At 43.8% G+C, this 21,757-nt stretch overlaps 2 protein-coding genes across 6 annotated transcripts in view; one reads left to right on the top strand and one right to left on the bottom strand.

Annotated features, from left to right (window-relative positions):
- Positions 1 to 3,200: 3,200 nt before the first annotated feature.
- Positions 3,201 to 20,850, top strand: PRG4 (proteoglycan 4). Of its 2 annotated transcripts, XM_059477782.1 has the most exons (11): positions 3,201 to 3,296; positions 5,565 to 5,687; positions 7,722 to 7,841; positions 10,894 to 10,989; positions 12,482 to 16,324; positions 17,172 to 17,258; positions 17,728 to 17,867; positions 18,536 to 18,692; positions 19,251 to 19,430; positions 19,561 to 19,686; positions 20,620 to 20,850. In XM_059477782.1, exons 1-11 carry the CDS (start codon positions 3,203 to 3,205, stop codon positions 20,721 to 20,723), a joined length of 5,070 nt encoding a protein of 1,689 aa, XP_059333765.1. In that variant the 5' UTR covers positions 3,201 to 3,202; the 3' UTR covers positions 20,724 to 20,850. The 2 variants fall into 2 exon arrangements, with proteins under 2 accessions (XP_059333765.1, XP_059333766.1); XM_059477783.1 differs by lacking the exon at positions 5,565 to 5,687.
- TPR (translocated promoter region, nuclear basket protein) overlaps positions 20,769 to 21,757 on the bottom strand; it is a 33,845-nt gene continuing 32,856 nt past the window's right edge. For all 4 annotated transcript variants that reach the window (XM_059477777.1, XM_059477779.1, XM_059477780.1 and 1 more), the window contains exon 51: positions 20,769 to 20,974. In XM_059477777.1, coding sequence (XP_059333760.1) covers positions 20,919 to 20,974 — 56 coding nt within the window. In that variant the 3' untranslated portion in view covers positions 20,769 to 20,918. The remainder of the gene's footprint in view (positions 20,975 to 21,757) is intronic.

Raw genomic sequence — 21,757 nt, 5'->3', positions numbered from 1 at the left:
CAAGGCCTGAAAAGGCGCTGCCAGGTCACGGGTACCAGCGTAAGGAATCTGTTCATCCAGAAATAAAAAATAGCAGCAATTGTGCTGTAATTGGGACCCTTGCAGTGCACAGGCAAAGGAAGGGCTCTTTTTTTTACCTCCTGTTTTTTTCAAAATGCAATCTACTAGGGAAGTTGGAAGTACAGATAAGATTTTGGATACACATGCCAAGGTTTGATGAAGGGTTTGCGTTGCCTGAAAGCCTTGCCAAATTAATGACTGGCCAGTTGATATTAAGTGAAGCAATAAAAATCAGATAAAAAATAAGGTTTTCTCTTTTTGATTGGAGTGACTAACCACAATATTAGGTCCCATGTGCTTCTTTAGGACAAAATAAAATGCTGATGAAGCCATGTATCCTTATTTACTCATCAGGGATGATGAGCAAATGTAATGAGTCTTGTTTCCCTAAAGGCAGTTGAACTCAAAAGAAGGAAATGGAACATTTTGTACTTACCCCGTGTTATATCTCTGTTTGGGATGCAGCTCCCCATTCCTCTCTGGGCCCTTCTCCCTGGCACTCCAACCTGGGCACAGCAGCAGGAGCACACCCTGCCCAGCACGTGTGCCCTGAATGCTTTTCCTGCCACCTATGAGAATCTATAACAATAATTTAAAACAGGATTTCAAAATCCATGCCTAAAAACAAAGGGAAGACCAGCAAAAGCTGGTCAGGATCAGCCCTTACCTTAATGTTATCTGCCCACCCATCTCAATGCCACAGTGACAGTACAATTTTAAGGTGACTTAGGTGCTCTTCACAGCCTGTTGATCCACTTATGAAATTCTTTACACACAAACTTTGCAACTCCATGTGACCTCTAACAACTGAAAAGTTCAGTTCAGAAGAGAAATTAAAAACACAATCCTACCAAAAGGAACATCCATAACACAATGTGGCAGCCAGTCACAGCTACCTGTTTTTTAAGTGTGTCTGTTCCCAATTGTATGACTCAGTTGAGCCCTGGCTCAACAGAAAAATGACAATAATTTTGATCTTCTGAGTTTTTTGATTGAGTCATACACACACACACACACACACATATTCACCTCAGGTAGCCAGCCAGTATTTACTGGGACTCACAGCTGCACCAGCTGTGAATTTATGGAAAAGAAAACAAATCTCCTCAATGTCATGGATCTCAAAGTAAGGATACACTCAGTTAATTTGGCCTTAAATGTTTTGCTTGATCAAATGATAAATTAATTAAGTTATAAGTATTTCAGTACTTTTCTAGGAAACTTCTCATCTTGCTGATCCTATTTGGCTACTCTAACAAGTACTTCTTCCCCAGGCTTCAAATAATCATAGACAGGTACTATACTACCCAAGCCAGGGTTTCTTTATCAAGCTTATAATTCACTAAAGACATCCCTGAAACTCTTATTATAAGGCATGTAATATACATTTCTTTTTGAATGACCTTGAATAAACTCCGTAATAACTCAGTCTCCCCTTTCCCACAAAGAAAAGTAATAGCTACTCCATTTAATTGAAGTAAATAGTTATTCCATGCAGAAAGACTGAATACAAATCTCTCTATTGTGATAATACAGAAATTAGAAATTCTAGCATAAAATTACTAAAGCTGTTCAGTCAATGAATCAAGTGAGGGAAACATTCAAACACATGTTTAAACCCACTCCTGTTCTGCATTATTTTCCTTAAGAGACTTATTCTCATTTGAAGTGCTTTCCTCAACTGGGATCAGTGTGTACTATACCATATTTATTTTTGGGGTTAACAGAACTACTTTGGGACTCAAGTAATACAATAAAGGAGGCATATTAAAGTTTCCTGGCCTTTAGGATAATTTCTGAATAAAAGATCCCTCCTAAAGACCAACAGTGAGGACTGTAAAATTTTCAGTTAAAACCTCCTCTGTCTCTGAGAGTTACAAATGACCATTTCCACTATCCCAAATCTGGAACCAATGAACACAAAGACCATTAAAATAATTAAGGACTCTTTCATTCATTTTTGATGTCTTACATATCATATGTTCAATAACTTTGTGATTTGACTCAATTCTTTGATTTCTAGCCAATGCCTTGGCAGCGTTTCCCTTCAGTTCAGGGGAAAGTACAAAATATTCAGTGCAAGTAGTGAATTTCTTATGTCTGTATGAATTAGCTCTCACAACTTTTTGGAGAAGATATACCATCAGTAGCAGATAAAACTGATCATTTCAGGCTACTGTCACCTAAGCTCCATTTGACAAGAAAGAAAATACACTCAGCATTTGCCTGTGATGATTTTTTATTGCTCTGCAATACTCTCTAATGCCTTCCAGCTGCATTGAGGACAATTTGTTCATTTCTCTCAGTAATCAAAATGTGTTTTGACTAGTAAGTCCCTATTTAGTTTTTCTGTAATCGTTTTTCTTAATGGGAGTATTTTCCAGATGTTGTGTTAGTCTAGTCATCCGGGCCCTCTTCCAAGCCCTGTGGAAAGTTTGCTGTCATGAGCTGTCATTGGTGGTGTGTTTAACAAACTGCCTAATTACCTGACCCCAGCACAGCTCCAAAGCAATATATAAGGACTCTGGAACAGCCCTGGGAGCAGACACACTCTCTGCTAGGTAAGTGCTATACCTGTCTCTGCCCAGAGCTCTTCTTCAGTAGGAGAACAGGAACTGGGACAGAAAATCCAAAGTTTTCTTTTTGAAAGAAGATTTACTTTTAGCCTATGTTTCCATTTGACATATTTCAATGTTAGGTTATGGTTTATAGAATTATGTTGCTGAATAACTAATATTCTGTCAGTATTTGGTTTTATTACAGATTTTCATTTATCAGTATTATAACTTTAAACATTGTGCTGAAGTGTACCCATGTTAGAAGACAACTGCGACTGTAGTCTTCATGTAATAGAATTCTGCAAAAATTTATTTCTATTACTTGTTCATAATGAATTTCTATAGTCTTATTACAGAATTTAAGCCATTAAGCCATTAATTGAATTTAATGGCTAATTGACTAATAATCAAAAGGGAATTTATGGAGCAATTCTAAAATAGCTATTTTTCCCTTGAACAGTTTTATTATTTATTTTACATTTTTATCAAGCTAGTCTTATATATAAAGATATGCACAGCATTTTAAAAATTATGAATTAAGTGAATTGCAGATAGTGATGTAAGATTATTTCTTTTTAGGAACGATGTCGTACCTGAAAGTTATGATCATATGGAACATACTATGCATATCCCTGGTGGTTCTTTCACTGTCCTTGATTCCAGAGGTGTCTTCTCAAGGTACTGTAACACACAAAGCTGAAGGGAGGGTGTCTAGGAGTGTGTGCCTGACACACATTAAGAATATTTCAAATGCAACTTCATAAAGATACTACAAAGCTCTAGAACTTTATTCAGATAGGAAATATGATTCAGTTTTATCATCACTGAATATTTTAATAAATAAATTTTAGTGTAGCATGGTCCTCTTTTTTTGAGGAATAACATAAAAATATAAATGTAATGCAAAATGTGTATGAATCTATTACTTTTTCTGTAGACAGCCTACAGAGCCTCTTGCCCTCATACTGATGTATTTAGCCCGAGTGATTTGCAGTTTGATTTAGAAAGAACCTAACATGAGAATATCCACAAAGGTTGACTAGAAATATTTCAACAAGCTCAGGGAAAGAAATGTCTCTACCTTGCTAAGTGCTTTCCCATTAAATGCACCATTCTTATAGCAGTGAGGCAAATTTGGGGAATTATTTGTCTAATGATAGCTCTATAATTGATTCCTTACTAAAGTAATACTGTTATGGTGAAGCAGAACGTGCCCCCTCGCAAATCCTGAGCTGTTGCAGTTCTCTAATAGCTCTCAAATTTTCAGGGGGATGACACTAGGTATTACTTGCTGGTAGAAAATGATTTATTACTACTTGATAGCAGAAAGCACAATGTCATGTATCTGAGAAGTTCCTCAGGGCACACCCCATGCCAGATGTAACCTTACACTGACCCCTTTGATAAGTGATGCCTTCCCACCAGTTTCAGCAAAAATCAAGACTTTTGCCAACAGCAACCAGGACCATTCAGGCATTTTCCTTAAAAGTAACTTCGTAACCTACAATTCATAAACTGAAAAGAAACAAATGAAGAGGTGCAACCATTGGACTACTACATATTATCCATATAACTATTGGACTTATTTTCCTTCCATAAAGGAACAAGGGTTCAATATATTGGGCATATATCCATAAAGAAAGATGTCCATTTTGTCTTTTCAACTGCTGTATTAATAGCCCAGTAACTCAAGTCCATTAATGTCTCCAGTTATCCCTTGGATCCACTTTTCTATTTGTGGCAAAATGATAACAAGCATTACAAGTACTGTCTGAGAATCACTGTATATGTAATAGATATAATATTTGTTATGCCATGCTCTTCCTTCAGACACACACACATGGAGTGTGCGTTGTTAGCAATTGTCTTTGGTGTTGTGTTACATGTTATTTCCTTGTTGTTCCTCAATGTTTCAGCTGATTATCTGTTTGGGCTTGCTGATTGTTCAGCTTCTTTGTTTGTATTTAGGGACGCTTCACTTGTGGTCCTGCATGTTTCATGTCCAGAAGAAGTTGTTAACTTGTTGTGTTTTCAGAGATTTCACAGATGAAGGGGAGGGTTGCAGGGTGAATATCTGATTTGACAGCAGAAGGTAGCAAAGCACTGCTGAGCTGGAGTGCTCACAGGTTAAAGCAAGACACTCCTGCTGTCTTGTTTTACCACCTGTTATCTGCACCATTTCTTGTTATCCAGCATTTCCCAGCAGTCTGGCAGAAAAGCCATTATGGGATGAGCTTTTCTGTTAGTTTGCTAGTACTTAATCTTCTAATTAACAAAATGTACTTCATAGGAGTTACAGGGCTAGATCCCAACTGTTCTTAACCTTAGAGCTGATACCAAATTCTTCCCTGACATCAGGGAAAAAATATAGTGTAGGGAGTAGGCAGATTTTGAAACTTCCAATAAAAATGGTTTCAGGGACGTGTATTTATTATGACAGTGTTCTCCAGTTTACAAGCCAGCTTGATTAGATGGGTAATTAGGAACAGCATTACCAACAATAAAAATCAGACACCAAGGGGGTCTGTCAGGTATGGATGTGGAGATGCACACCTATTATCATACAGAAGGTGAATCAAACTGAAAAGTAAATCAGCAAAGCTGATATACTGTCTATGGGGCTAGTTTGGAAGCCTCTGGTCATACTACAGAACCAATCCTCAAGGATTCCTTAGTTTCCAGACAAAAAGGGTTAAGTTAGCTCAGTGGAAGACCCCTCTAACCTGAACACGTGCTGCTGCTGGTCCTCAAGCTGGCACAGAGCAAACCTCTGCTCCCCACACCTTCAGGAGGAGTCACACCAGGCCCTCAACTTCTGCAGTACTGAGTGTAGAAACCACATTCTGTAGGAAAAAAAGGAGAGAAGCTTTAGTCCTTTTCCATTCAGCATTTCCTTAGGGATCATTGTGGTTGGGCAATGCTTACACCAGTGTTGTGTGATTTTAGATGTATCGAGCTGTACAGGGAGATGTGGGGCAGGGTATTCTAGAGAGCATGACTGCCAGTGTGATTTTAACTGTCACCACTACATGGAGTGCTGCCCTGACTTCAGGAAAGTCTGCACAGTGGGTAAGTTCCCAAACACAGCCAGTTCGTCTCCTCAAAATTCCCTTCCCAGCTCCCTACCACACCAGTGTCTCCTCTGAATGCTTAAATGTCTGTTGGTTTGCTGTGTCCTTGTTCCACCTCATACATGTATTGTTGTTCCCCTCAAATATTCAGGATAACCACGTGCAAATGCCAAGAAAAATGTGTATCCACAGATTATTGCCAAGCAAAGAATTTTGCTTTTGACAAAAGCAGAACTAGGCAAGATTGGCAAAACCTGTTTGTTTGTTTTCTACTCCTTAGTGCATTTGTACTGTATGTGTCCGTCTCTTATACAAAGAAAAAAGTAGTAAAAGCCAATTCAGGTTTTTGCAGAAAGAAATTCTGACATATTACAGTTCAAATTTAAGAAGTGTGGATGCTGTGGGGTCTAATCCAAAGCCAGGGTGTCCTTCCATAGACAGAAATTGAATCTGGATCAGAACCATGTCCAGAGTCTGCTGGAAAAGGTGTTTGGATGAGTATTAATTTATGCTTTATTTATAGGGAAAACTGCACAATGTAACTAAAACCAGATTATTGCTTTAATGAGCATTAAAGACATTTTCTTAGCAATCACCAACATCAGAAATATCAGTGATTTGGATAACAGTAGTTTGTTACCCTACACTGTGGTTCCAGTAGGATTACAGGAGTAACAAATACTTCTCAGAACCAGCTACACCACTGAGTGTTGTTCAAAATGCAGACCTAGCATTCCCTAAAATTCCAGTTCTGCTGCCCTGACACACACTGGGGACACTTTGCCTTTCAGTCTCCCCCATCCTCATTTTGCTTTGTGGGGGGACATCAGCATTTCTCACAGCTGAAGATGCAGAGTGAGGCATTTTAATTATGGAGGCTATTTATTCATTGTGGGTCAGATTCTAAAGGTATTCTGGCTTCTGCACAACATTTAACCAAAAAGTTAAGGCTAGAGAAAATCTTCTCTGTTCTATCTAAATCAGTGAGTCCAGGCAAGCACATCCTGAAAGGATGCAGGCAGTCTGGCTTAAGACTATTGTCCAGCTAGTGTGGAATCAACACTGACTAAATGACAGAAATGCCAGACATTATTTATGAATAAAATTTCCCTAAGATAATAAAAATAATTCTCACCTGTGCATGTGGGATGGATCCACTGGCATCAACACTGATTCCACAACTGCACTAATCCAAAGATGTTCAGAATCTGCCTATAGAGCAATCCTAATTTTTCTTGATAATGATTTAACTGCATAACATGATTTTATGCATTGTGTGCCACAGAGACAATGACTTCAATAAAGACATATGTAGAGAAAGTGCTTTTTCTGAAGTCTAATAGCTGTGCACACTCTTTCTAACACAACACGGTCATTATTTGATATGAAATAGCAATTTGGTCAGTGAAGTTTCAGAAGTTAACCAACATTAAATATTAAAATCATGTGGTTATTGATCACGTCAAAACATGGCACATAGTCCTTTAGTATTAATAATTTAAGAACTCTATTAAATAGTTCCAAACTGGTCTCTTGGGGTAACTTGGCTAACCTGTTCACACAATTAGGTTGCAGTGTTTGCCTGGACACAACAGGTACACTTGGTTGCGACCTAATTAAGTGAATTATTTTTCAGAAATGCTTTGTTAGAAACATCCTTTTTGTTGCAAAGGGATCCTCTGGTGAACACCTTCCTGCAAACCCAGCCCAGAATTTAAATATCACTCTTGAGATCACCGCTCTGTGGCTGGGGAAGCAGAAGCCTCCTACGGTGGGACCTGGCTAAAGTGAACGTGGCAGTCAGGTTTTATCACACTGTCAATCCAATGTCACTGCCATGGCACAGTGCCCCTCTGGTGGCACCGCCTGATCCAAACCCCCATCACAGACAAAGCCTGGATCAGACCAGGATAAGTGCCTGATTTTCTGGAGCTGCTCTTGGCACAGCTCGAGCCAATGACTTCACTGTAGAGAGGTCCCAGCGTTGCAGGCGGGCCGGCCCAAAGCCTGACTGTGCTCTGTGTCCCTGCAGCCGCCTCCTGCGAGGGACGCTGCTTCGAGGCCTTCGAGCGGGGCCGCGAGTGCGACTGCGACGCCGACTGCGAGCGGTACGGAAAATGCTGCCCGGACTACGCCAAGTACTGTAAAGAGGGTAAGACACTTCTCCATCTGTTTCTCAAAAAACAAGTTTAAGCAGAGATGCTGTACCATGAACAAAACTGTGTGGGCTTTGGTGACAACTGAAAAACAGAAAACAGAACAAAACAAACAAAACCAAACAAAAGAAAATAGAACAAAACCAACAAAACCTAATTTCACAAACAAATTGGCCAACTTCTCAAGCATGAGCACTTTATGGAAACATACAGGTAGATATCCTGGAAGTCATCACCAAGATGTGAATTCTGAGGTTAAAGCTGTATTTTACATTAGGGGCTTTTGGCACCAGCCATGCTGTCAGAGCCCTTACTCAGAATACCACATGTAAAGATAAAGTCTGCACATCAATAATAGAATTCAGTGAGAGAAGTTGGGGAATCAGAACAGATTTGTCAGGAAAAGACCTTTTGAGATTATTGTATCCAACCATTCCCCCAGCACTGCCAAGGCCATCACTAAAACATGTCCCTAGTGACACACTCACACAGCTTTTAAATCCCTCCAGGGATAGGGACTCCACCCCTGCCCTGGGTAGCCTGGGAACCCAAACCTCCACTGGTGCTCCTAGGGGTCATTTCCTCTTGTCCTGTCCCTGTTCCTGGCAGCACAGCCTGACCCCCCGGCTGTCCCCTCCTGTCAGAAGCTGTGTAGAGCCACAAAGGCCCCCCTGAGCCTCCTTTTCTCCAGGCTGAGCCCCTTTCCAGCTCCCTCAGCCCCTCCTGGTGCTCCAGCCCCTCAAGGTCTCTCTGGCCACAAGGACCAGAACTGAGTTCCTCTTATAAAAACAAGGTGGAAGGTTCAACCCCCTTAAAACCCTCCCCCATCCAAAAGTGGGAATGGCTACTCTGTGCCTTAGGATACCACTACCTGGACCTCAAGATCACTTGCTTGGAGCCACCAAAAGTAGTCACTGGCAGCATATTAGAGATGCACATTCTAGATTCTCCCCATCTCAAATCCAATGTGGGAGGAGCAGCCCAACACAGAAACCCATCTTGTGGGGCACAAGAAAGGAACTGGATGTCACATGTTCACAGTGTAGCAAGAAAAGATTTAAGCAAACACACATTTTACCTTTAAGCTGCAAGTTCAGTCCAGGGCAGAATCAGTCACTTCTTTTGTTCTGTCCTTTTCTGCAGAGCCTGGTGGGGTTTCAGCTGAGCACAAAGGCACAGATCGGGAGGTGCAGTCCCACCCTCACGTAGCTTTAAGGACACCAGCAAATGAACTCTAAAAAAAACCAACAGAATATGTTTAATTCCATCATGTCCTTAAACTTTCTGGTACCTACAGACCAAAATAATTTCTGTCAACACACTTGACAAATATGGCTTGGCACGAGGTCACTGCATCCACAGAGCAGCCCACCTCCAAGGCAGCCAATTCCCAAAGCCTGCAGCATGACACACAACACAAGTCACAATTATCATTTGGTTCTCTTCACCCAAGTGCTCCCCAAGTGCTGGGGTAGTGGCTTGGCTTGGCCACACAACTGCACAGTAATTTAGGCTGAAATAGAGTCTGTATCCAGCATTTTTGACTGAGTGTCTAGAGAAATGTCTTGGAAGCATATTGAGGTGAATTTGCTGCTTATGAGGCTGCTTAATATTTCCCTCTTTCTGCTGAGTTTATCACATCCAAGCACTCACAAACACTCTTAAACCATTTCACTTCTTCAGTTAAAATAGAATGAAGAATTAATCAACTGTTCCTAATCTTAAAGAATTTCTTCTGTATTGTACTAAACTTTGCTATAATTTTTTGTCAAAAAATCCAGCAGAAATCCCCCAAACCACTGTACTCAGTATTTTACTATTTATATGTGAATAACTGAGAAATCTGTAAAACCTCTTGGAATAAATTTGCTGTTTCAGCATCCTCTGAACAATTTTTTCTGTACAGTAAAGGCAAGTGTTCGATGCATATCCAGAGCTCACTGTTACCTTCCCTGTTCTCCAGAAGCTCTTTAATCCCAGAATACATGTACACACATAACTGAAAAGTTCCCCTCCCCAAAAATTGGCTTCCAAAGGAGTCATTCAGCTTCAACTACAACAATTTCTCTCTCTTCCTCAATAAATTTTCAGGATATAGTGCAATACCCGACCTTCCTTGCTTTGAGCGCTAGCTCGTTGTGAAAGTAAATCTTTTGACACCATGGTCATCCCTTGGAGACAAAAATCCCATTCCTTTTGTAAAAAGCTGATGACACGCACCTCTGGCAGTTACCAGCTCCCTTGGCTGGATCAAAACAATTTGGCCAGTTCCCTGAGCTCCATCACATTTCCTTCACAACTAACAAGTTCCTTTTACAAGGCTATGCCAGTAGCTCATTTCCAGTTGTACAATTTGGCCAACAATTAATTACAAAATATTTTCTGGCTCTTACTGGATGCAACTGAATTCCCATTCACTCTTCAGAGCTGAAAAATCTGAACACAACCTCCTATTTCTCCTAAAACTCAGCCTACTAGAAGTGAGCTTAATACCCATGTTGTTTCCTTGGTCCATGCCTGCTTTGTAGCTCCTGTCTCCTTCAAGGAAACCATTTCTTTTAAAATGTCTCCCCAAAACAATCACGTGTGTAAAATTATCACATCTGAAGAGCTGCAAGGAGATTATCCAAGTAAATCCTTTGCTAATGTGACAGCTCTCCTATTTCCACTGGAGTTAGTTATCTGTAGTGAAAGTCAAGTAGTAAAAAGTCATCTGTAGTGAATAAAAAATAAGACAAATTTTCAGAACATAGAGGTCTGCTCAGAATTCAGTTCTTTTCCCACCTCAAAATTACCATTAGCTAATAATGCCTCACCTCAAACTTCTGTGAAAAATATTGTTTCTATCTGTGATGAAACACTTCAGGATCAAAAGGGTATTTTTGCTCTTTTCACACAAATAATTGTGTAAATTATCCTGTAGATGAAAAGAAACTTAGTTTTAAGTGGAAGAGGGTCACTGAAATTTCGTAATCACTCTTATACAGCTGACACCAAGCACCTATAAAGTTAAAATAATCTGTTAATGGGAGCACTTCTCTCTTTCAGCACACACAGAAAAGCCAACCCCGGAGACTCCTCCAGACAACAAATCTAAAAGGTCCTCCACAGATGAGGAAGAGTCACCAGAGGAAGCTGTGGAAGGTAGGCAAGTATATGGATACACCAGGATGGGTGTACCTGAAGGAAAATTAAAGACCATTTTCCTGCTCTGGAAATAGAAAGCTGATCCTAGACATTACCAGACAGTTAGCAAGCTTGGAAGCACTTGGTTTATAAACTGATTACCTCACCGAGCCCTCAGGACTTTGGAGAGTTCACTCAGCACAGATGGTGCAGAGAGGTGATGTCTCCTGTGTCTCTACTGGATTGTCACACATCCTCCAAACACAGGGTGCAGACCATTGTCAGTCTTGGACAGCATCCATGGCTGGAACAGGAAGGGTGGGACAGTGGTGAACTGGCAGCACAGGAAAATGTCCTAGCAGGTTTCTTTAGCTTCAATCAAGCCAGCCTTATGCTGCTTCAGAGAACACATTTATTTATTTATTCTGACTGGAAAATATGCTGCTTTCCTGTGTTCTTTGGTAATGTGTTCCAGCATTTGAAGTGATAACTCAGGAGACCAGCTTGAACTTGAAGCACAATTGAAAAGACACTAGAAGTCAGTCAATATTTTAATCCTCCCACCCTCTTCTTCTTTTTTGTTTTAGATTTGGTGTACTTTTTTTCTGCTGTTCCAATTTCCTATTAGAAAAATAAAAACAAAACAAAACAAAACAAAAACCAACAAAAGAACCCCCCAAAACCCCTAAAAACCTTATAGTGCGTTAAATGAAAGAAAATTAAGGGAATTCAAATAACCATTAACAGGATGCCAGCTGGCTTATGGTATTTCAGATACATGGGATGGGAGTGAAACCTATTCTGCAATGTTCTGCTCATACTAAACACACAACATCTGTGAATGCAGAGCTAATCTGCAAAATCTCAGAGAGAGAATACTTAGGGAGAGATTGAAATGCAGAAGCATTTACTCTTCTTCCTGCTGAATAACAATTTGATTGATATCAATGTAACTATAAATACAAGTAAGGAGAGCCTTAAATCCATACATCACAATGAGGAAAACAACCCAAGGAACAAAGATACAGCAGAACATGCAGTCAGGGCTCTGTGTTCAGGAATGATTTTCATCCTGCTTCCCCTACCTCTCTCCACTGATTCCAGGTTGTTGGTGCAGACTAAGTTATAATGTAGGACAGTGGAATAAATCAAAATTACAGACTGAGAAGGGAAGTGTTCTGTTAGAAGGACTATTTTTCAAAGTGGGGTTCCTTTCCATGAAAGCAGCAGGAAACCCCAGGCAGCTCCTACAAGCACCAAACTGAACCCTGAACCTGGGGCAGCACCAGGTTGGCCAAAAGGGACCACCTAAAACTGAGCTGAGTGCTGCAAAGTCCCATGCACACAAAAGGAACTCCCATTTCACCTGGGCCAGGTGAGTTTGGCAGTTAAAAAAGGACTTGCTATTCCAAAGGAAGCACCTATAGCTCATGGGTGTAATACAATTATAGGCAATACCTACCTGCATGGGAATTCCAATGGCTGAACCAAATTTGTATTTGTTCTGTAGATCCTGAAATCCCAGTGACCACTCCTGCCCCAACCACAGAACCTGCAGGGACAACCCCTGAGGCCACAGAGGAACCAGCGACCGAAGCTGAGCCTCCCACTCCAGATACAACAGAAGATGTGACCCCTGATGCCACAGAGGAGCCAGTGACGGAAATGGACCCAACCGACCTGCCCCCAACACAGGACCCAACCCCTGATGCCACTGAGGCGGCAGCAACCGACAGCGAGGCTCCCACCAGCCCCACGCCTGAGGAGACGACCCCAGAGGAACCAACAACACCAACACCAGAGGAGACAACAACCCCAGAGGAACCAACAACACCACCACCAGAGGAGACAACAACCCCAGAGGAACCAACAACACCCCCACCAGAGGAACCAACAACCCCAGAGGAACCAACAACACCACCACCAGAGGAGACAACAACCCCAGAGGAACCAACAACACCACCACCAGAGGAGACAACAACCCCAGAGGAACCAACAACACCCCCACCAGAGGAACCAACAACCCCAGAGGAACCAACAACACCAACACCAGAGGAAACAACAACCCCAGAGGAACCAACAACCCCAGAGGAACCAACAACCCCAGCACCAGAGGAGACAACAACCCCAGAGGAACCAACAACACCAACACCAGAGGAGACAACAACCCCAGAGGAACCAACAACACCAGCACCAGAGGAGACAACAACCCCAGAGGAACCAACAACACCCCCACCAGAGGAGACAACCCCAGAGGAACCAACAACACCCCCACCAGAGGAGACAACCCCCACTCCAGAAGAGACAACAACCCCAGAGGAGCCGACAACACCACCACCAGAGGAGACAACAACCCCAGAGGAACCAACAACACCAACACCAGAGGAGACAACCCCAGAGGAACCAACAACACCCCCACCAGAGGAGACAACCCCAGAGGAACCAACAACTCCTCCACCAGAGGAGACAACAACCCCAGAGGAACCAACAACACCACCACCAGAGGAACCAACAACTCCTCCACCAGAGGAGACAACAACCCCAGAGGAACCAACAACACCAGCACCAGAGGAGACAACAACCCCAGAGGAACCAACAACACCAACACCAGAGGAGACAACAACCCCAGAGGAACCAACAACACCAGCACCAGAGGAGACAACAACCCCAGAGGAACCAACAACACCCCCACCAGAGGAGACAACCCCCACTCCAGAAGAGACAACAACCCCAGAGGAGCCGACAACACCACCACCAGAGGAGACAACAACCTCAGAGGAACCAACAACACCCCCACCAGAGGAGACAACCCCAGAGGAACCAACAACACCAACACCAGAGGAGACAACAACCCCAGAGGAACCAACAACACCACCACCAGAGGAGACAACCCCCACTCCAGAAGAGACAACAACCCCAGAGGAGCCGACAACACCACCACCAGAGGAGACAACAACCCCAGAGGAACCAACAACTCCTGAACCAGAAGAGACCACCCCAGAGGAACCAACAACACCAGCCCCAGAGGAGACAACACCAGAGGAACCAACAACACCAACACCAGAGGAGACAACCCCAGAGGAACCAACAACAACATCACTAGAGGAGACAACCCCAGAAGAACCAACAACAACACCAACAGAGGAGACAACCCCCCCACCAGAGGAGATGACAACACCAACACCAGAGGAAACAACTCCAGAGGAGCCGACAACACCAGCACCAGAAGAGACCACCCCAGAGGAACCAACAACACCACCACCAGAGGAAACAACCCCAGAAGAACCAACAACACCCCCACCAGAGGAGCCCACAACTCCTAAACCAGAAGAGGAACCAACTCCTAAACCAGAAGAGACAACCCCAGAGGAACCTACAACCCCCCCACCAGAGGAGACAACCCCAGAAGAACCAACAACACCAGTTCCAGAGGAGACAACGCCAGAGGAACCAACAACACCAACCCCAGAGGAGCCCGCAACTCCTAAACCGGAAGAGACAACCCCAGAGGAGCCAACAACACCAACACCAGAGGAGCCCACCACCCCCAAACAAGAGGAGACAACCCCAGAGGAGCCCACAACTCCTAAACCAGAGGAGACAACCCCAGAGGAGCCAACAACTCCTAAACCAGAAGAGACAACAACTCCTAAACCAGAAGAGACAACCCCAGAGGAGCCCACAACTCCTAAACCAGAGGAGACAACCCCAGAGGAGCCCACAACTCCTAAACCAGAGGAGACAACCCCAGAGGAGCCAACAACACCAACACCAGAGGAGCCCACCACCCCCAAACAAGAGGAGACAGCCCCAGAGGAGCCCACAACTCCCAAACCAGAGGAGACAACCCCAGAGGAGCCCACAACTCCTAAACCAGAGGAGACAACCCCAGAAGAGCCAACAACACCAACACCAGAGGAGCCCACCACCCCCAAACAAGAGGAGACAACCCCAGAGGAGCCCACAACTCCCAAACCAGAGGAGACAACCCCAGAGGAGCCCACAACTCCTAAACCAGAGGAGACAACCCCAGAGGAGCCCACAACTCCTAAACCAGAGGAGACAACCCCAGAGGAGCCAACAACACCAACACCAGAGGAGCCCACCACCCCCAAACAAGAGGAGACAGCCCCAGAGGAGCCCACAACTCCCAAACCAGAGGAGACAACCCCAGAGGAGCCCACAACTCCCAAACCAGAGGAGACAACCCCAGAGGAGCCCACAACTCCCAAACCAGAGGAGACAACCCCAGAGGAGCCCACAACTCCCAAACCAGAGGAGACAACAACTCCTAAACCAGAGGAGACAACCCCAGAGGAGCCCACAACTCCCAAACCAGAGGAGACAAACCCAGAGGAGGCAACAATGGCAGACTCTCCCACTACCCCTAAACCTGAAGAAACAACTGCAGACGAACCTACAACCAAGGCAGACTCTCCCACCACCCCTGAAGTAGAGGATGCTGACTCCTCAACCACCCCTGTAGCCCCTGAGGCCACTAAAGTCACGGCTTCTCCAAGTAGTGCTGCACCCACAACAGTTGGGAAGGACTCCCCCACAACTGGGGCAGGGACAATGCTTTCAGATACCACAATAGAGATCAAGGAGACAACAACACCAAAGAAGGACAGAACTACTCTGCTTAAAGACATTTTCACAGCTGCAACTGGGAAAGACACAGTTACTGTAGCTATGGTGACAACAGCTAAACCAATTGATTCTCCTAAAGGTATGGATGATGTTCCAAACGCAGCTCCTACGGCCAAGGATCCTGTCACTGCAGCAACTGAATCAGAAACAACTTCTACAGACACCAAGACTGCAACAACAGCAGCCACAGCTCCCTTGCCCAGTCACACTGTGCTGGTAACAACCATCAAGGAAGATTCAACTCCTCAGCCCAGTGAGGCTGTAACACCAAAAGAAAAAGAGACAGCTACAGACACTGAGCAGGCTGGGCCAGCAGCAGACAAAGAGAGCCCAGGTGCTGCTTGTGTTATTGTGGAGATGACAACAGCCGGTAAAAAAGAGGAAACGACCATTAAAGAAATGGGCACCACACCTGAAAAAGAAATGGAAGATGTCACTGAAAAGGCCCCTGGTACTGCCAAAGAAGAGGTAACTACAGTTACCAAAGAAACCACAACAAGGGACAAAAAGGATACAATAGAAGAAATGTATCTTGTGTCCAATGGGACATCCAAGCCAACAATACATTTCCAGGAGGTCACTGAGGCCGCAGAAGAACCTCATCCAACTGAACCTGAAACTCTGCCAGCAAAAGAAGAGCCCGAGATAAACAAGCCTTTAATACAAGTTGGGGACCTGCCAATGTTCCCTGGAGAAACACCAGGTAAGCGCATTCCAGCAGGTACGAAAGCATCAGCAGCTGTGGAGTTAATTAAATCCTCTTGGTAGTTTAGAACACAATCTACAATAATTGGTTTCAGTAATTGGTCCTACTGAAAATTGTTTGCTATAAGTTTCTCCTCCTTCTGCTTGCTATTGTAGAAGATGCAAACAGACAAAAAGTCAAGGAAAAAGATGACAAATTTCTAAATCCCATGAAAAAATTGCTAGAAGTCAGGCTGCATATCCAGCCTCCCTCATGGTACCTAACCTGGTATTTTGTAGCCATGTACTAAAAATATCATATAAAAGAGACAAGAACTCTCTTGTCTTGCTTTTTGCCACAGCCCTTTCTTTATTTTAATCAGACATAACCTGCAGGTTCTTGGGCAATTTTTGAATCAGATACTGAAAGATATTTTGGGGAAAAAACTAGGGGTTTAGATGCAAAATACTTGAATTTCAGTCTAAATGAGATTCATCCTTCCTTCATATTTAACTGCATATATATTTAACTGAAAAAAAGCATAAATGCTTTTTTTTTTTTTTTAAAGAAATAGCAAGAAGGAAGAGAAGCCGCTAAAGTAGCTTAAAGGAACAATAAAATCCTAGAGCATGTAGCACACGAGGTGTTTGTAGGTGTTTTCCTGAATTACAGGTACTTAGGTGGCAATAAGCAAAGACACCCACACCTGGTCACTCGGCACTGCCGGGGCCACAGCACCAGAGCCGACCTTCCCGAGAACACGTCCCCAATGAGGAATTAATCCCTGGCCCACCGGCGGGGCCGAGGGGAAAGCTAAGGCGGTTTTATGGAACCTTAAACAAACCCACCTGGCTGTGTTTTGCAGAGAGGAACGACGAGAAGGACCTGTGCAGCGGCAAGCCAGCGGACGGCATGGTGGCCCTGCCCAATGGCACCCTGGCCGTCTTCCGAGGTGAGACTGCTCCGAACATCCTCCACCTGCCCCAGCATGGCCCCGCTCCTCCTATACCGGCTCCAGCTCCGGCCCCGGCCCTCCTCCTTCCACCGCACAGCGCCGGAGCACCTCCCTCACCTGCCCCAGCCTCCTCCTCCTTCTCCCTCACCTTTCCCGAACCTAATCCTTCACCAGCACCTTCACCTTCACCTCCTCCTCCTCCTCTTCGAGCTGTCCCGTCTCTCTTCCTCCTCTTTTTCCTCCCTCACTCGCCCCGGTGCCACTCACCCTTCACGAAACTCTCCCGAGCCGCGTCCGTCCCCTCAGATCCCTCACGGGGCCGGCTCAGCCTCGTCCCCCGGGGCAGGACGGCGATGTCCCCTCGCTGTCCCCGGTGCAGGACGGCGATGTCCTTCGGTGTCCACGGTGCAGGACGGCGATGTCCCTCGCTGTCCCCGGCGCCCCTCACGCCTGTCCCCCTCTCCAGGTCACTATTACTGGCTGCTGAACGGCCGGAGCCCGCCGACCACCAACCCGCGCCGGATCACCGATGGCTGGGGCATCCCCTCGCCCATCGACTCCGTCTTCTCCAGGTGCAACTGCGATGGAAAAACCTTCTTCATCAAGGTGGGAGTGGTCCCGGCCGGCACGATGGGGCGAGGTTGATGAGGAGCAGCTGTGGAGGCTCAGCTGGGGGAAAAGGAGGCTCAGGGGAACCTTGTAGCTCTGCACAGCTCCCTGACAGGAGGGGACAGCCGGGGGGAGTTGGGTTTTGCTCCCAGGCAACAATAACAGGATGAGGAAGGGCCTTAGGTTGCAGCAGGGGAGGTTCAGATTGGATATTGGGGAAAAAGATTGCCTAAACTTATTTCTAGTATGTTTCCCAACCTGAAAGAAAATGCTAATGAAGTGCCCATGCCGCATTAAAGCTGTCATGCAGTTACTTCCCAATAAATCACTCAGTCCTGGAATTCAAGCTACTTGTTATATCTATGAAAATTTAAGAATTTATAAAGGAAACCCCTTTCTCGGCAACCCTCTCTTAAAAATTAGCTTCTAAAATACACTAGCCCTACTCCAAGGTTAAAGGGCTGCAGGAGGTACTTTATGAAGTTGTAGTAGTTTTAACCCATTTGTATGGATGTAGGAGTGATTCCAGTCAGATTTACAATGAAGCTATCAAAGTGCTAGTGCTTGTTTATGGATTATTCTTCATGTTTGTTTTGCAGTTGAATAACCAGGAATTAACTTCCTCTAAAGCTCTTTTTTTTTTTTTTTTTCTCTTAAATGCTCAGGGTCCCCTGTACTGGCGCTTCACTAATGGTGTTATGGATAACGGCTATCCCAAACCTCTCGCAACTGGATTTGCAGGGCTAAGTGGGAGAATAGTAGCAACCCTCCCTGTGGCAAGATACAACACCAGACCAGAATCTGTTTATTTTATCAAAAGAGGTATGTCTTGTATTCCTGAAGTTCAGGGAACATCAAAAGGGGCTTGAATTGCCTTGGTCAGGAATAAAACAGTTTCTCTTGACCCAAGAACTATTTCTTTCAAACACAGAAACACAAATGATGCCAGTGTTCCAGGTGCTCAAAAATAGCCTGAAGCTTTAAAAAATTTGTACTAGAACTTGGAGATCTTTCAGTGCATTTTAAACCAGATCTGTAAGGGTGAGAATCCAGGAATGCAGCCCTGTAGTGGCTGAACATTGAAATAAGTTTTATCTGGTGTAAAGCTATTTTAGTCTCAAGTTAATTAGAGAAGGGAAGGCTTTAATCTTGCTTGTTCATAACTATGTGTGGAAATTTCCATCTCTATTCTGATTTCCTATTTTGAAGTAATTTCCTTATCTTACATGAATGGTGCATGGGCTGTACAGCCACCACAAGAATGTTGTTATTGATTCCTTGTGTGTGATAGGAATATAATGACACTTTCATACCTGATCAAGCTGGGTGTTTTTGGGGGGGCATTTTTTTTTAAACTAACAAAACAAATGTGTGTTTTAGATGGGAACATGCAGCAGTACGTGTACAGACAAGAGCCAGCCAAGAAGTGTCAAAGAAGACCCCAGGTCACCATCAGATACCCAGCCTTTGTCCCCAGAATTGTCATCCGGCGGCGCTTCCAGCGTGCGGTGCGAATGCCGACCGTCATCCGTACCGTCAGGATCAACCCCCACCCCTCTGGTAAGGGGACACTCAGGCTCTCTTACACAGGTGCTTTCACCTCTGTAGGTGCTGGCACAACCTTGTGTTTGGAAGGTTTTAATGGCTGTAGGGGACACAGCTGCTCACGGAGGGTTCCTTTTGCTTGCAGGAGTTCTGCGCAAGGAAATCCAAATGACAACGTATTGGAGAGGGCTCCCCAAGGTTGTCCACTCAACTCTCTCCATACCCAACCAGAACAAGCCCGATGGCTACGACTACTACGCCTTCTCTTACAGTAAGTAAAACCAAAGCACATCACTACAGACTTCAAAAGATACGGGGTGGGGAAGAACCTCCTGTTATCACTTGTGCTATTGCTTTCAGCACTACTAAAAAGTCCTGAGAATTAAAATACTGTCCATAATCAAGAGATGTTTCTATTAAAAATCAGGACAAGGTGCAGCAATGAAATACAGAGGTTCAAAGGATCCAGTTGGGGAATGCATTGCCAGGGAGTTCAGCCTTGTAAAGAGACAAACCTTAAAAGAAGGATTTTATGTTAACGATAGACCGAAGTCTTTGGATCACAGCAAGTTTTTCAATGGTTTCTATGGAACTATGTTTCTGACAAAACACAAAAAGGAGGGAGATGAACCATTTGACTGAGCTCAAAAAAATTATTTATGATCCTAGATTAGGTAGACTCATTCCCCCAGCCAGGATCCCATATAAGCATTCCTCAGTTTTCATAAAACTAAATATCTCTAAGAACAAGCTATACCCAAATACAGGCTACTAAAGTCCCTGTCAGTAAGATCCAATTCCTCACCTTGGAGAAATCAGCCTCACAAGCCCATTCACACTCAGGGAGTATGGACTTCCTACTTCTGTATTGAGTACAGGATTGTTGTGGATGTAGTTTGATTTCCAAATTCTTAAGACTATTTCTGTGCTCTAGCAACACAAGAACATTCTTCCCTTCTCCTGCTCTTGGGACTGATTTAATTATTAGCAATGCCATAAAACTTACTGCAACCAAGGACACCTGAAAAATAAAGCTGAGGACAGAAATTTATTGTTGGAGCCTCTCAGCTCCTTACATGCACATGGAACAGTAAATCTATTATCCAGGCCTAAGTGACACTAAAATGCAGGCTTGAATTTGTGAATTCTTTCCATGTATTAAATGTAGTTTCTGGAATTTAATGCTGACCTCTCTTCCTTTCAGATCGGTACTACAGTTTGGATATTGGCAAAAGAATAGCACGGCCTGTTACTGCTCTCACAGGCAAGACTGTAACCAAAGACTGGTACAACTGTCCCAGCAAGTGATGTACAGCAGAGAAGTTAAATCAAGATGCCATTTGGATGTCAATGTTTTTTTCTAATTTTATTAATAAAAGACAATGAAATATGTGCACACAACTCTAAGTATTAAAATGCTGCTTCAGGCTCTGGCTTCATTACACTAAGCAATCACAGGCAAACTGGCATTTTGTATACAGCTGGAAGTCCTTTACATTTCATTTAACTAATGTTTCCTCTGTTCAGGCCTCCTCTGCCTCCCATAGCATGAGTTACACCTGTGCAGGGAAAGAAAACAAGTGCATTAGTATAAACCCTTCTAATCAACCATTGCACAGGTGATAGTTCATCATTCCCTAAGGAATTGTCATGGCAGTGGAGTGGTTCATTCTGATACAGTTCAAGTTTCCCCTCTCTCCCTCTAAGCCTGGTGACACATGTACATGTCATCTGTGTCATGCAAAAGGCTGGGGGTGACTTGTGATCCTGAGCCAAGCCAATGAGCAGAGGATTCTTACCACATCTGAAATCAGTTAGTCCCTCCTTCTTGTTATTACAAAAAATGGTGACAGATGAAAGAAAATCTATCCTAGTCCCACCTTATTTTTTCCCCTTAATACCAGCTAATCTATATTTCAATGCTAATATTGAGTCTTCCACAATGTTAAAATAATGCAAAACAAAAGAAAACCCAAAGGCTTTTTTTTTAAAGTACAGAAGTTGCAAAAATAATTTCTTGCCATGGTTTAACTCCATTACACTGGAAAACCTGTAATACTTCCAATAAAGCTTTTTTCAATGAGTATGCATTGCTATAGCTGGAATCCTTAATGTACCAAATGGAAGCTCCTCTAATGCTAAAACTAGAATTTTTTAAACTGCTGTCCTAACAGACTTCTGGAACCTTCCTTTAAAACTCTGAAGATCTAATGCCCTCTACATTCTCTCTACTGACAAGAGCCAGGTGCCACTGCAGAAGGAAGTTTGCCTTTCCGAAACCTGCTCAGCCTAACACACTAAACCCAAACTAGAGCTCAGGGTCACACACCAAACTGGAGGCA

Source organism: Ammospiza nelsoni, chromosome 9 (genome assembly GCF_027579445.1).
Source record: "Ammospiza nelsoni isolate bAmmNel1 chromosome 9, bAmmNel1.pri, whole genome shotgun sequence".
NCBI lineage: Eukaryota > Metazoa > Chordata > Aves > Passeriformes > Passerellidae > Ammospiza > Ammospiza nelsoni.
The sequence above is the reverse complement of the archived record's forward strand: the minus strand, read 5'-3'. Positions and strand labels throughout refer to the sequence as shown.

What these genes read in the sequence shown, in the direction of transcription:
- PRG4 (XM_059477782.1), top strand. Translation starts at nt 3,203, where the DNA reads ATGTCGTACCTGAAAGTTATGATCATATGGAACATACTATGCATATCC. An exon ending in CGCCAAGTACTGTAAAGAGG is followed by an intron (nt 7,842 to 10,893) that starts GTAAGACACTTC and finishes TCTCTCTTTCAG; the next exon opens with CACACACAGAAAAGCCAACC. An exon ending in CTACTACGCCTTCTCTTACA is followed by an intron (nt 19,687 to 20,619) that starts GTAAGTAAAACC and finishes TCTTCCTTTCAG; the next exon opens with ATCGGTACTACAGTTTGGAT.